We start from the raw sequence: 14,520 nt of genomic DNA on the forward strand, positions 1-14,520 counted from the left end.
TGTAAGGCACGAGGCAGGATCGGCCAGATGGCCCAGTGAGCTGAGCACCAGAATTTAAATTTGCTGTGGCCTGCAGGACACGAGCTCAGAGCCTGCCAAGGGCAACTCAACTTTCCATCTCTCTGAGTTTGGTAAAAGAGGATGTGATGCAATCACTGATATAATGAATAGGAATAATGGGTTACTCGAGAGACCATGGGGCTATTAAAGAGGGTATAGACAGTAGCGACTGGTACTGATCGGTGGTGGTGGTGGGGCGGGGAGGGGAGGGGAGGTGAGGTGAGGAATAGAAAAAAAAGATAGCACTCACATGGGTATGGCCGCCGCCTCTCCTTCGTCTTCTTCTCTTCTAACTCCCAGCAGCACGGAAGCCCACAGGCCTCCAGACTCCCCTAGCCAATCATGACTCTGCTTTCATCAGTATGACAGCAGCGTCGTGATTGGTCTGAGCAGCCTGGATTGGCACTCAGGCAGGGAGTGGGAGCATGTGTGTGTTCTCTACCTGGCTGTGCAATACAGCCAGGTGGAGAAATGCTAAATGTGCATGACTGTTTGGCCGGCCCAAGACGTATGTAATGCTGCGGGGAGGGGGCGCGTGGATGGGAAGAGAGACATTTCTGCTGTGACAGGGAAGGAAGAACCGCACTTAAGAGCAGACAGGGGAAAAGAGAGAGTAGGCACTTCTGAGAAAGGGAGGAGAGAGAAGAAACAGCTGATGAGGTAAGGGAGAGCAGGCTCTGATAGATAAGAGAGATACAGGAATCACGGATAAAGGTAAGAGAGAGCAGGAATTGATGATGATGTAAGGGAGAGCAGGAAGCTCTGATAGGTAAGAGAGAGCAGAAACTGCTGAAAAGAGACAGCAGGAACAACTGATGATGTAAGAGAGTGCAGGTACTGCAGATAACGGTAAGAGAGGGCAGGAATTGCTGGTGAGGTAGGTGAGAGCAGAAACTGCTCATAGTATACAGGGAATAGAGCAGGAACAGCTGAGGAGGTAAGAGAGAACGGGAACTACTGCCAGTATACTAGGAAGAGAGCAGGGACTGCTGATAGTATACAGGGAAGACAGCAGGAACTATTGATGGGGTAAGAGAGAGCGTGAACTACTGATAGCACACAAGGTAGTGAGCAGGAACTGCAGATGAGGTAAGAGAGGACATGAACGGCTAATAAAATTGTGAGAGATCAGATGTAAGAGAGGACAGGAACTGCTGATAGTATACAGGTAAGAGAGCAGGAACTGGGTGAACAGCAGATGGGGACTGCCTGTGACCTCATGAAGGGCCAATGTTATGGTTAGATAACCTGTCTTAAGTTATGGTGGCCGACATTCAATCAATCAGAATACTTGTAAAGCGTGCTACTTACCCGTGAGGGCCTCAAGGTGCTGAGGGGAGGGGGTGCCGCTACTGCTCGAAGAGCCAGGTCTTGAGGAGTCTTCTGAAGGCGAGTAGGTCTTGGGTCTGCTGTAGGTGGGTGGGAAGGATGTTCCAGGTCTTGGCGGAGAGGTAGGAGAAGGATCTGCCGCCGGAGGTTGTTCATTGGATGCGGGGGACAGCGGCGAGGGCAAGGCTGGCAGAGCGGAGCTAGCGGGTGGGGGTGTAGAAGCTGAGTCTGCTGTTCAGGTAGGCTGGTCCGGCGTTGTGGAGTGCTCTGTGTGCGTGGGTCAGGAGCTTGAAGGTGATCCTTTTGTCGATGGGGGGCCAGTGTAGGTCTCTTAGGTGGGGGTGATGTAACTGCAGTGGGGGACGTTGACGATCAGTCGGCCGGAGGCGTTTTGGATGCGTTGTAGTAGTAGTAGGTGTTTGGCTGGGATTCCTGCATAGAGTGCGTTGCCGTAGTCCAGTCTGCTGCTGACGAGGGCCTGTGTCACCGTTCTTCTTGTTTCGGTCGGGATCCACTTGTAGATCCTGCGGAGCATGTGGAGGGTGTTGTAGCAGGAGTAGGAGACGGCATTGATCTGTTTAGACAGGAGAGGGAGGAGTCGAGGATGAATCCTAGGTTGCATGCATGGTCGGTGGGTGTCGGTGCTATTCCCAGTGTGGTCGGCCACCAGGAGTTGTCCCAGGCTGAGGGGGTGGGTCAGAGGATGAGTACCTCCGTCTTGTCCGAATTCAGCTTCAGACGGCTGTTCCTCATCCAGTCGGCGACAGCCTTCATTTCCTCGTGGAGGTTGGTTTTGGCAGTGTGCGGGTCCTTGGTGAGGGAGAGGATGAGTTGGGTGTCATCGGCGTAGGAGATGATGTAGAGGTCGTGTTGGCGGGCCACTTGTGAGAGGGGGGCCATGTAAATGTTGAACAGCGTCGGGCTGAGGGATGAGCCCTGGGGGACGCCGCAGATGATGTCGGTGGCCTCGGATCGGAAGGGCGGGAGGCGGATGCTCTAGGCTCTGCCGGAGAGGAAGGACATTACAGTACTCCATAACATGGCACTCTTTCTGCTCCTCCTGGTGAATCCACAGCTTGCCACTGGAATTTCTGGCCACACAGGTAGGCATTGCCCATCTCAAGAAAAGAGAAGGACTAGGAGCCCTATGTACGAAATTGCGGGTTTGTGATTTTACTAATAGCAATTAGGAAATCACAAATTGCAATGTACAAAAGTGTGTTTTACACTGTTTGTGATTCCCAATAGGTCGCAAATTGACCTACCTCATTAATATTCATGAGGTAGGTCGCAATTTGTGACCCATTGCAAATCGCTAAAAACACAGGAATGGTAGCCTGCTGGAAACAGCAGACCACCATGTCTGTGCTTGCTTTTAAATAAAGCAACATTTTTATTTTTAATGCAGCAGGAAAACGGGATGCTTCTTAAAAACAAAAATGAAAATTATTCTTTTCATTTTTTAAGAGCAGGCTGTGGTTCATGAGACTGCTCTCTGCTCGTAGAAACGTTTTTGCATACATTCACAAAGGAGAAGGTGAGTTCCCATCAACTTCAAGTTGGTGGTAAAATGCAATTGTTTTTCTACCGCATTCCGGTCGCGAAACATACTTACATACCACTGTGAGTTGCTATTAGGAGAGACGCCCTAAACATGCTCCTTCTCAAAACCGAATAGCAAGCCTATTTTGCGATTCGGTAATAGGTTACCAAAGTGCAAAATAGGGTTTAATCATAGAAAAGGGCTTTTTTATGGTCGCATACAGCCCAAATCGGGCTGTTTGCATGCTCAAAAAAGCTACATACATCTGGCCTAAGGTTTCTTAAGTACCTGGTTTGATCTCCGTCGATGGGCTATGTTCCACTGTGGCCTCCCAAAGGATTATCCTGTTGACTACACTGTAAACCGAGACTGGTCAAGATGCTGGAACTCCTGCTCTCTGCATAGAACTTGGCACTAGAATGTGGAGGCAGTAACAGCAGACCACAAAGGACAGGAGCGGGAATGGTCTGTCTCCCCAACCCATGAGAGTGGTGTGCGATGCTCTGCCTGGTAGGAATGCCTGTATCTTATGTTCTGCTGTTTGGCTTCATGGTGTTAATACTCTAAATGTGCATATATCCATATGTGTAAATTCTGAAAAATATGCCAGTGGCTGAATGATCTTATTCTCAACACGCAACTTGTTGGATGTGCTCCACTTTGTGAGATCTAATAAAGACTTGGCTAACTAACTTCAGTGTTCTTCAATTGCTAGAGAGCCCTGCACAAAGCCCTCTACTGTATTCTCGTTTGCATTAGAAGGGATCACAGGAGCGTGGATTGCAGCGCTCTGGCTTTAGCACCATGGCAAGGTTTTGTGTGAAGATCAGCACCGGTACTCCGATACCATTAATGGCTTCCTGCCATATTGAGTATCACCCTCGCGTTATTCAGCAGTAACCAACAGATTGAGCAACATAATGGCACATTAGAAAGCAATCTTCGCATATTAAATACCAAATACTACACACTAGCCTATTGAGCAGCACACCGCCATATTGAGCAGCACACTGCCATATTGAGCAGCACACCGCCATATTGAGCAGCACGCTGCCATATTGAGCAGCACACCGCCATATTGAGTAGCATGCTGCAATATTAATATTAACGGGGCGTTTCTCCTTAACAGGCATCGTCCTGTGGATATTATTCACGTCATCTTCAAAACGCCACAATATCACTTGTGACTATTGTATACATGATTTCATGATTTCCTGACCACTACAGTGGTGAGTATTATGTCTGCCCAAATTGCATAGAATGTGCACTTGTGTTATCGCGAAATCCATTATGCCTTCTAAATTACACTTTCTCTTACATATGACAACAGTACCCGGCTGGGCTTCCTGTAAGTCAGTTTTATTTATTCACCACACATGGATGAGAACAAGTCATTATCCAGGTATATTGGTCCCTCGTCTTCATTCATTTACAACAATTATTATATCAAATTTGACACATATCATATTCACTTCCTCCTTATTTTAATTGTAGATGTCCCCCAACGCCCTGTCCTGATGAGACCCACATCCCTAAGGGTCGAAACGCCGTCGACGCTATAAGGAATTGAACCATAATATTAGTGCCTACGACTGGGGATAGACACTAAATAGTATTTTGTGTATCAATGCATAGGTCATTTTCCTTCCTTTTAGTCATCCCATGAGAAACCACTGTGCTTACATTTATTTTCTGTTATTTGTATTGTTGTTTTTGGTTTCACACGTACACTGGGGACACTGTGCACCCTTCTTCTGTTTTCACAATACTATGTGACAAATTGTATATAATTGTACAATCATGCAACCAATGTTTTGAAATATAAAAACATTGATGATATGAAATCTATCAAATTGTTTTTGCATTTCTTTTTGACATCCCTTGCCAACCCTCTGTTCTCTTGAAAATTGCTATTAAGCTATATACAGATTTTATATTATACAGTACTATACCACAGGAACCATTGTTTTCTGATATAATGCAATATTAATACACTCTCTTTTAGATCAACCAGTTTCCTGGATTATTGAGAAGCACTCGTTCATGTCATGTGGCATTCTTGGAACATTAAATAGTAAATCTGGCATATTAAACCGCATGCTGGCATAATGGCCAACACGCTCATCATATTGATTCCACCGACCGTGGAGAAGACGATGCGCCCCCTCCCTTTCACCTGCCCATACTGCCCGCATCTATCGAAACAGAAGTGGAAGATGCTCCTACTCCCACATGGCAGCAAAGACCAGGAACAGCCTCCACGCACCTCCAGACCATCACCTCACTTCTGGAATTCCACATGGCCCTCAAGACCTGGCTGTTCAAATAAGCCTCCGGGCCCTGCATGCGCCTGGAAACCCTATCTGGTAATTAGCTGTGCTTTATAAATCCTGATTGATTGATTGGTTGATTGATTGATTGATACACACTGTGCGATATCGAGCAGCTTTCCTGGCATATCAATCAGAACTCCTCTCATAATTTGACACTACTAGTCACATTCCACATACTTTTCTCAGGCTGTAGTCTGGAATGTTTCGGAATGATGAATGGCCACAATATTGTAACCAAACTATAAAAAAAAACTAAATATTGAGGAGGTAAGTGCACAGAGGGAGGTATAGATTTCCTATTCTTAACTCCACATCAATGTACCCTAAAGACATATTTATATAATCAAGGTATGTAGATGTGGCTTTAGGTATAGAAAATCTATACACATTTACTTGTCGATATTTTGGTTCTCGTGACCACTCATTATTCCTTCCACGATATTCCATACGCAAATTATTCTGTCGTTCCAAGCAGTACCCACAACATATTGAGAAACATAGCTTTTGAGCAGAACTTGAGTAAATTTAATTATTTCATGAATCGTCACCTTCAGATTGTCGAGAAGGTTTGGCACTCAGAAATCACAAAGAAAAAACGACGCATAGGCAGATTTAAAAATGGGGGATGTGCTCTGGCTACATTTCACCAAATAGTTTAGCCCAAACCCAAGAAGGGTAAGTTTTACTCAATGTTTAATTTGTAAAAAAAATAAGGGATGGGTCTCTTGTCAGGAGGCAGCTGGCACCACCCCATTTCTCCTGTTAGCGCCACCTAAAACAGAACCAACTACTAACAATGAAAGGTTGGAGAAGATGTGACGTAATGGCCAGAGCTGCTGACTTCGGAGCTGGGGAACCAGATATGTGTCTCCGTGTCGGCTCAATATCCTGTGATTCTGGGCAAATTACTTTATCTCCCCGTGCCTACCATAAATAAATATGTCCTGAACTGTTGCTCATGAAAAGCGCTGGTGTTGATAATTAAGTGCCAGTGCTATCCATGGCAGCCAGTGTGTGTGGGAGCGAATGGAGCAGCAAGATACATAATGCACACATATTTAAGCCAGAGCCAAATACCTCATTTCGTAATAAATGCTGATACACCGATGCGCGACAATGACTGTCAACATGCGCCCACCACATACTTGGCCTTGAGGAATTGTCTGAGATGACACAGTCCCAATGACCTATCAAACTTCTCTTCTGTAATGTTAGGCTCGTTGTAAACCAAGCTCCTTGCCAGCCGCGGCCCGTGCAGGTAAGAGTGGTAGGGCCTTATGGGGGGATTGGGACAGACGACGAAGAGGGAAAATTAGTTATTTATTTGATTTCCCCTCGTGGTCATCTGTCGAACTCCCCCCAACCTGGTCACACGCCCCACCGCTCTTACCTGCACGGGCAGCGGCTGCTTATTGCCTTTACACATGAATCAGAAAAAAGTTACAACAGGCTCATGGCTTAAAAATGCACTGACATATGCAGGTTTAAAAAATAGTGTTTGGTTACTGGAAGTGCAAAGATGATCAGATTGTGTTGAATGGCACCAATGGGACCTAACCCCTAAGGAATCAAAGTAACTGCTTGCACTGTAATTACTGACCAAATGCGGCAAAGAGCTCAAGCTGAAATGCATCATTATGCTTAATATATTGATAGCACACTACAGTACTCAGGTTATCAATGTTTGAAAGCTGAAAGGCTGAATCAGCCCTGTCAGAATTCAAGCCTTTGGCCTGCAGGTCACACACATGGGAAACAACCTTTACAACACAGTCATCACATCGAACTACATTTACAACGCAGTCATTACATCGCAACATTCTTTACAACGCATGTTACTACAGCGCAACCATTACATTGCATGTTACTACGACGCATGACATTACAATGCATGACACTACAATGCAGGCATTACATCGCATTACATTACAATGCATACCATTACAACGCATAGTACCCCTACACTATCCATTACTTACTCTACTGTTGCACCCCCTGGAGTTAGAATAGTAATTTTTACCCCTACACTATCCAACACTTACCATAAATGCAATGTAATGGTATGCGTTGTAATGGTAGGCTTTGTTATGCTATGTTATGTTATGGGGTATTTGTAGAGCGCGCGGCTACTCCAGGGAGTGTCCCGGCGCTGTCTTGACCCCAATACAGAGCATATGAGAGACATAACAGCAGAATGTCTCTTCTACAGTTGGAAGAGCCAGGTTTTTAAGGTACGCCTCAAGCTAAGGAGTTCATGTTCTTGTCTATAAAGGAATGGCAGACTGTTCCATAGATTCACGGCTGCCACCTGAAAGAAGCGTCCTCCCTTACGTGAACAACAGAACTTAGGTACGATTGTCAATTCCGACGTCGATGACCGCAGGGTTCTAGACGGTTTGCAGGGCTGAATTTTATTCCGGATATAAGGGGCCCGATGTTGTGAAGGGCCTTAAAAGTCAGCACCAGGGCTTTGAAACTTACCCTTTTTTTCAGTGAAAGCCAGTGCAGGGACTTTAGGTGAGGGGTCATGTGTGACCTCGGTCCGACCATAAGTACGGCCCTTGCTGCTGCATTTTGAACCACCTGGAGGTGGGTCAATAAGTAGTCCAGAAGGCCCAAGTACAGCACGTTGACATAGTCCAACCTTTACGTAATCAGTGCTTGGACCACATTTTTCCTGTGTGTGAAAGGGAGCAGGGGGAGGAAATTCCTCATCATTTTTAATAACCAAAAACAGGTGCCAGCCACAGATTGGACCTGGGATGTCATGGACATGTCAGAGTCCGGTTTCACCTCTTGGTTTTTTACAGTGGTCACTGGGCTTACTGGGGGGGGGGGGAAATGTTGTGGCCACCATTGGCGCCATTCGTCGCCTGGAGTATGTCCGAAGAAAATTATTTCAGACTTGTCTGAATTGCATAGTAATTGGTTTTGCCGGAACCAGGCAAACACCTTAGTCAAGCAAGCATTGATATCACTTCCTTTGAGTGCCTCGTCCTTCTCACAGGTAAACAACAGCTGAGTGTCGTCGGCATAAGATACAATTTTTGCCCTATGTTGTTCTGCTAGGGGTACAAGGGGGGGCATGTATATATTAAACAAGGTTGGGCTTAAAACAGAACCCTGTGGGACTCCTACATTCAACGGAGGAATGAGTGCTGAAAAGGGAGGGAACCAGATTAATTACTGGCAACTTGCCAAGAAGGAGGTGAACCATCTAAGCACCATGCCCCCAATACCACATTTCTTCAGTCTGTGAAGGAGTAGTTTGTGGAGCACGGTATCCACCGAGAGGTCTAGTAGCATCAGCACTGCCTTTCATCCTCTAACAAGAGTGGTCTTACTCGTTTCTGAAACTTCCAGCAGGGCCGTCTCTGTACTAAAATTAGTTCTAAATCCTGACTGGATCGGGTGTAGCGCCTGGCTTGCCTCAATAAAATCTGTAATGCTGACATTTACATACTTCTCCAATGCCTTTGAGAAGTAAGGTAGTAACGATACGGTCTATAATTGCTAGCTACCGAGGGATCAGCTAAGGGTTTTTTTAAGAGCAGGAGGATTTTTTCGTGCTTCCAGTTTTCCGGCATCACTCCCTCAGACAGGGATAGATTCAAAACCCAGCTAACAGCTGGATTCATTACCTCGGCAATAGATGCCAGGGTTTTTACAGGGCAAGGGTCCAATGGAGATCCGGATTTCAAAGCCTTAATAATTTTGAACAAAGTGGCCATAGAAATAGGTGGAAACTCCACAAGGGTTTCCTCTTAAATAGGGCAAGCAGGGGATGTCAATATTGCTCTCACTGTCCAGGGGCAGAGCAATTAATGAATCCTGAATAGTTTTAATTTTTTAATAAAAATATTGCACAATATGATTCATTCATTCATAGGTAGGGGTGAAGGGGCTTTTTGTTGCTTTAGGGGAAGAGAAGTCCTTAACAATTTTGAACAATTCTATGGGGCAGTACTCGGCTTCATCAATTTTAGCGGCCAAAACTTTTTTCTTTTCCTCTCGGACTTTGGCATAGTGGGCTTTTAGTGCCACTTTATAGGTGAATTTATTCAGGGGATAAAAGTTTTTGCTCCATCGATGTTCTAGGCCTTTACACGCGCTTTTGCTTTTCCTTAGAGACTCAGTAAACCAGGGTGCAGAGGTTCTGCCATGTTTGGTGACTCGGTTTTAGGCGAGGCTAGCTGCATAGTCCACTCCTTGAGCCAGCCTTCCAGTGAAAGCGCGTCATGCTCTATGTTGCCATTGACGGGTATGGAATGTTGGCTAAGTATGGTAGCTAATGCTTTCGGTGTTATCTGATCAAAAGGTCTGAAGTTTCTAATCCGCTGTTTACTGTACGGCTGAGACTTTGCCGGACCCGTTGTCTAACCTAAAGGTTAGCAAGAAGTAGTCTGACCAGATAATTGGTGAGGGGACAACTGGTTCTAACCTGGTTGTTGAAAAGATTTGGTCTAAGATATGACCCTTTTCACGCGTAGGGAGCGAAACTTAGGCAGTCAGATTAAGGATACTCAGGGACCCGTTTAGTAATGCGATGGAATGCGTTGTAAATGTAGTTTTAAAAAATTTGTTGTAATGGCATGCAATGTAAATGTATGCGTTGTAAGGGATGTTGCGGTCATACAATCCACACACACAGATCTTGTAAGCATGGCACCCTGACACCTGCTGTATGATAACTTTCTTACCCTTACCCACACAAAGGGACTGATTCACAAAAATGTGGCAGTAAGTAATTGAGACTTACTCTTCTTGTAGTTCTCCTGGCCTACTCCCGAATTCCAGGAGTAAGCCTGGCATATTCTTCCAGGATTACTCCTGGTTTATCTTTGAAACACAAGAGTTAGTTAATAGTACTACAAGAGTAAGTCAGGGAAAGATCTTTGTGAGTCAAGTCCCCTTTCTTGAATGTGGTTGATTCACCAATTTAAATCCAGAATTTAGAAATTTAAATGCAAGAGCCATGCCAAATAAATGTTAACTCGAAGTAATGGTGGCAAAGTAATGGCAGTGCACTCCCTGCAGAGGGGCACTCAACTCAACTTCTTGCTTACAACCCACCTGTATTTCGTCAACTCCTTCTTTCCTGTTAGCACTTATTTTTATTTGCTCTCTATGTACCTCAGGTTTCTGCTGTTGTGCTTACTCTGTAAAGTGCTAGTTTCATGATCTTAAGTGCTATGTTGCCATGCTCATTCACTACCTCAGGGATTATACTGTGCACCTACTCTCCCTACCCTTGCAACTCCTTACTATATCTACCTCAGAACTTTACGTCATCACATTCCTCTGTCTATCAGATTCTTCTTTATTATAGGGGCTCATTACGATGTCGGGCGGAATCACTTCCACCCGTAACCCGTCTCGGTCAAGGGAACAACCGCCACCTGGTCGGCAGTGCCGACCGTCCCATTGGGATGCAACTGAACACTGTTCGGTCGTATTCCTATCTTTTACTATGGGAGCATGAAACCGGACGGAATGCATGCTCCCATAGTAAAATGGGAGGTGCAGTCACCCCTGCACCCTGTGGTAGGCACCGCAAAGTGCCTGCCGTTGGGTGCGGGGATCAACAGTGGGGCTCCATAGGTGCCCCCTCGGCCTCCAACCAGAGGCCGTGCACCTAAGGGATCCCTGCTGAAGGCCCCCAAAGGTAAGTTCCGGCACGCTTTCTGTGTCATATAGGCCAGCACAGAAAGGCTGCCGAAACCCGACATTGTAATCTCAAGGGCCACCCTAGAGATTACAGGCTGCATTCTGATTGGCCGACGGGCTCTCCGAGCTCATCAGAAGACAGCTGGAATGAACAGTCAGATTCATTTTCAACTGCCTCCATTGTAATGAGGCATTCGGAAAGGAATCCGACTGGCACATTACAAGGCGGTTCAGAAGGCTCTGACCATCGGCGAATCACATCGTTATCGGCCCCTAAATGTTGATATATATTTTTAATTATGCTTTATGTAACTCAGGCACTTGCTGCTTTTTGGTCTACATATCCCATTGTGAACCATTTGCCATTTTTACCATTGCTATATATTTGTATCTATTCTCTATGTGCCTCGTTATTGTTGTTGTACTTTCTCTGTAAAGCGCTCTGATACCTTTGGGTCTAGTTCGATCTATATACAACTCACAAATAAATAAATAGGCTGAGTAATTTTGCCTGCCTCATTGCAATGGTACTTTTTATTCACAGCTGGAATGGCCAAAATACTCCGGGCCACATTTATGAGGCCCTTACACCTCCATTCCGACACTTTTTGTGACGCTGCGGCACCATAAAAAATGTGCTACACTGTACCACATTTACAAAGTTACGCATCTAGGCAGATGCGTCACTTTGTAAACCCCTGCGCTACATTATACCTGCGACAAGTATAATGTATGCAGGGTGGGCGTTCTGACGCAGAAAAGCTTCATAGAAGTAGCGCTGTGAAATCTGTGAGATTTATGCGCCACTTCTACGGCGTCACTGCATCAAATCCTTATGCCTGCTTGAAGCAGGCGTAAGGGGTGATGCAGGCCTTTTCGCCTGGGGCTTGTCCTATGTTAAATTACACATTTCTGGAGTTTCGTCTGTTTCCAGCCACACTCCAGCAATGCGTCATTTTTGCGCACACAGATGCGTCAGGATCCCTGACGTATCTGTAAATCCTGGCGTCATAGAGCGCTATACAGTAAATGCTATACAGCATCCATAGTGTCGCAAGAGTGTCGCAAGGATGGCGCACTGAAAAGTGCTGCATCGCTATTTCACCCCAACGATGCAACACTTTTCATAAATAAGGCCCTCCGAGTCTGTGGTTATCTGCGAAAGTGAGTACGCAGGACTCAGAGCCAAAGAGCGAAGAACTGCATGGAGTGCTTCACGGGTTAACGCACCACCTGCTGAATTCAAAGTGATCTTATTCTGTGGGGCCACCTCATCATTGCATCCTTCTGAGATGGATAAAAATGACTACCATTGACTTAGAATATAGCAACATCTTTACACACCGCGCTTAGAAACCCTGTCTTGTATAACTGCTATATAACTTGCAATTATGTCGGAATGTACTGGAGGCAAGAATAGAAGCGGAGCTCACAAAACTAACGACTCTCAACAGGTTTGCTCCAGACTTCCTGGGAGAGGGGGGGTACCAGGAGGGGAGAACTGGGAGTTGAGAGTCACTGTGTGCCTTTCCTTCGCAAGGAAACATCAGAGGCTCAAAATCATGCTCCAAGCAGGGAGCACGCCGTCCAGATCTGGAAGAGCAGTCTGGAAGGAGTCACATACCTACCCCAATGGTTAAAGCAAACAAAAACACATGGAAACGGTTCAACAGGGAATTTCTGAAATTGAAAGAAATGAGGATGTGTTCTTGAAATAACAAACTCGTCAAAGTCCCTAGACTATCTCTCATCCGGTGTTCCCATTTTCCCACAGATATGCAGCGATGTTTAAGCAAAACAGATTTGTTTAAGCAAAACAGATTGGAAACAAGATTAAAAAGTCACACGCATCCTTTAAAACGAAGTCTTCTTTTTAGCCATTGAGGCCTGAGCAAAAATGAAATGTTGTGCAGTGTTTGAGATGCGCGCTGCAGATCGGCGAGGATTCGATTTTAGTTAGTAATGTGCAGCTAACGAGATGAAATAACATTTTAAGGAAAAATGCCAATGTCATAAACCATGGAACGTTTTGAGCTGAACAAACGCGGTCTAAGCACCATAGCAAAAATGATGGCAACATTCTTAGGGGGGTGGGGGAGAGGGTGTCCCTCTCTACTTTGGCCCAAAAAATGAAAAAAATATTAACGTCTGACTTTTGGCCAGAAAATGTCACCAGGCAAAGATGTATGTGCAGAATTTTTCATTCTGTTGAATTCTCCAAGTGGAATACACATTTTGCATTGGTCTCGATGAGAGCGTCCCTATTCGAACCAACAGTGTGATCTTGGGCAAACCACTTTGGTGCCCTGTGCCTTATTTCCCTTTCTGGCGTTTGAAAGCTAGGAAAGAAACTTAAAGAGGTCAACTTCCAGTATTAAATTCTACATCAAATGTTTTTTTTGTATTAACTAACCCCGAGTCTAGCTCCAGTTAGATGCTCTTATCTCCCCCACACTGTGTGGACTCTCTTTTTCACACATTGCTGAGAGCACACAACCCCCTGACGCGTGCCGGCAACATGTGCGGCGAGTCAGAAGTTCTCTTCTCTAGCGCCACACTGCGAGCTAGGTCACCTCTGGGCGCTCCCTTACCTGGGTCGTGGAAGGGAACCAGCGCGAAGTTGTAGAGCGGCTTCTTGGGTCTCTTCAGCGACGTCTCCAGGATCTTGGAGGCGCCGTCGATCACCTGGACCAGGTCGTCGTACATGGAGCCCGTCACGTCAAAGACGAAGGCCAGGGTGGACGCCCCCTCGGGGGTCTCCTCGGCAGCGGGCGCCTTCTCTTGAGCAGGGCTCCGGGGGGCAGCGGCCAGCAGGAGCAGCAGGTAGAGGGGTGCACGGCCCTGTGGGCCCCCCCGAAGAGGCATCGTGGACTCGCCTTCTGGAGAGTTAGCCTTGAATGAGCATCAGTGGGCGCCCGCTGAGGTGGACGAGCACATCTGGGACCGGGGGAAAGTTTCTCTCCTTCAAGGGGACAGCTGCGGTCCAGGCGCTCACAGACCAGGTTTACTCAGGGAAGGGGAGCTGTGCACGAAAACACGCTGCTTGACCCGAGAGGCTTCCTGGAGGGTTGTCTCTTCCTGTCCCACTTTGCCCCGTGTTTATTTCCTCTGCGGGGCTGTGGAGGAAGCACAAAGCTTGCCCCCTTCTGCGTGACCCTCCTATGATGGGCTGGCTCAGAATGAAAGTCTGACCATTGTTCGCTCTCAGCTGGACTCGCACAGCTCCGCACCGGCCAGTTAAGCTCTCTGGCGCCACCTACCGAATCCTGTTAAAGTTAAGAGTAGGGACAGTCGGAAGTTCTACCGCAGGTTATTGCTCCTGAAAGTAGAGATGGGCAACCCAACAAATTAGCAGGGAGATCCCAGCCTAACAAAGGGTCTGGCTTGGATCTAAAAGCCTGAGCAGGAGCCGAGCTATGAAAACGTTTCCTATGCAACAAACCTCGCATAAAATATACGTTACAGTCTCTTCAAAATGAAAAAAAATCTGAATTTCCTTAACATGCGGTAGTTTCTAAACTTTGTGCATCAGTTTTTAGAGATTACTTGTAAACCTAAACCTAAACCTAAACGCATTCACACCTCTCA

General features: G+C 46.2%; 1 protein-coding gene across 1 annotated transcript in view; it reads right to left on the reverse strand.

Moving 5' to 3' along the window:
- HMCN1 (hemicentin 1) overlaps nucleotides 1–14,121 on the reverse strand; it is a 1,257,483-nt gene extending 1,243,362 nt beyond the window's left edge. The window contains exon 1 of the mRNA XM_078642741.1: nucleotides 13,524–14,121. Coding sequence (XP_078498867.1) covers nucleotides 13,524–13,797 — 274 coding nt within the window. The 5' untranslated portion in view covers nucleotides 13,798–14,121. The remainder of the gene's footprint in view (nucleotides 1–13,523) is intronic.
- Between the last annotated feature and the right edge of the window lie 399 nt (nucleotides 14,122–14,520).

Source organism: Lissotriton helveticus, chromosome 1_1 (assembly GCF_964261635.1).
Source record: "Lissotriton helveticus chromosome 1_1, aLisHel1.1, whole genome shotgun sequence".
Taxonomy (NCBI): Eukaryota; Metazoa; Chordata; class Amphibia; order Caudata; family Salamandridae; genus Lissotriton; species Lissotriton helveticus.